This window comes from Galeopterus variegatus, unplaced genomic scaffold (genome assembly GCF_000696425.1).
Source record: "Galeopterus variegatus unplaced genomic scaffold, G_variegatus-3.0.2 Scaffold8475, whole genome shotgun sequence".
NCBI classification, from domain to species: domain Eukaryota; kingdom Metazoa; phylum Chordata; class Mammalia; order Dermoptera; family Cynocephalidae; genus Galeopterus; species Galeopterus variegatus.
This window is the reverse complement of record NW_007734586.1, coordinates 19,842-21,365: the sequence shown is the minus strand read 5'-3', so window position 1 is coordinate 21,365 and position 1,524 is coordinate 19,842. Positions and strand designations below refer to the sequence as shown.

Genomic DNA, 1,524 nt, shown 5'->3' with positions numbered 1-1,524 from the left:
TGATTTGTGGGAGAGAGTGATGCTGGGAACCGTCTATTCTGCCATCTTGACTGGAACTCAACAAATTGAACATTTAAACATAGGGATTATTATTCCCTGAACTAGACAGCGAGCCTGTTAAGAATAGGATCTAATATTATCTTGCTTGGTAAATATGTATTGAATGACTGAATCCCTAAGGACTAGTTATTTATACATAAAGTGACTGGGTTTTTTCCAAGGTAAGATATAAGTATTCAGTGCCTGTCCTGTGGCTCATTCGGGAGAGTGCAGTGCTGGTAGTGCCGAGGCCGCGGGTTCATATCCTATATAGGGATGGCCGTTGTGCTCACTGGCTGAGCGTGGTGCAGACCACACCTTGCCAAGGGTTGTGATCCCCTTACTGGTCACAAAAAAAAAAAGATATAAATATTCATACGGAGAAGTCCCTCATAGTGTCTTCCTGCGACTTAGAATTGTGAAGCTTGGAAAATAAATCTTGGAATTTTTATCAGATCGATGAAGTCCTGAGACAGGAAGACAAAGCCGAAGCTATGTCTGGCCATATTGATCAGTTTCTGATAGCCACGTTCATGCAGCTAAGACTCATCTACAACACACACATGGCTGATGAGAAATTGGAGAAGGATGAGATCATCAAGCTGTATAGCTGTATCATCGGCAACATGATTTCGGTAAGGGCACCTCTGCAGAACTAGAGCTTCCCTTCAGTCTCTCATGCTGGCTAGGTTCTAAAGCTAGCATCTGTGTGGATGTTCCAGTGAGTCCTATGTCACTTGGTAGAATTTTACATGTGTCATACAGCAAGCTACTGACTACTACACTTTAGCTTACCTTATTGTTAGGATATGAAGTAGAATGCTTACAAACTACCTAGAATTCTGCTTTCTGCCAGTTTCTTCGTCAGGCATGGTAGGCCCTAGCTGGCATTTCACAGATAAGTGTGCTTACATTTAAAATATTTGTATAACAGAAAGGAAGCACAACAATTAATTTTGGCTATTACTGAAAGCTTGAGAGAGTGTGGTGATTTTTATTATTTTCTTAATACTCTGAATTTTTAAAAATACAATATAATTGAATGTTTACTAGAATATACTACCCATGTCTATCTTCTTTGCTCTATATGTTGTTTTACACCTCCCTAACATAGTTAAGGCTGTATAGCNGGGGGAGTAAGCCTCCCCCTAAATATAGTACTTTTTATGGTGTCCATGCTGAAACATCATTGTTAAACAGTCCCAGTTATATAAAATTGTATATGTTTGTGCAGTAAAGAATAATAAATGAAAGCAGGACAACTGGCTTTCACACTAGGGGGCACCATGCACATTGTAGTGTATATAAATGGTGCCCCTGGAGTTGTATGGCATGCCGCCTTGCCCAAAAGGAGGGTCACTGAAGCTTAATCTCAGTGTCATTTATGTACTCATAAAAATAAAGATATTTTTACTACAGTGGATAAGATATACATATTTTTCCTACAGAACATTTTACCATTAGTGATAACCAAAGAACTGAACC

At 39.3% G+C, this 1,524-nt stretch overlaps 1 protein-coding gene across 1 annotated transcript in view; it reads left to right on the top strand.

Moving 5' to 3' along the window:
- The window catches only part of CKAP5 (cytoskeleton associated protein 5), a 114,725-nt gene that overhangs the window by 100,597 nt on the left and 12,604 nt on the right, over positions 1 to 1,524 (top strand). The window contains 1 exon segment of the mRNA XM_008592925.1: positions 464 to 674. Within this exon segment, the coding sequence (XP_008591147.1) occupies positions 464 to 674 (211 nt within the window).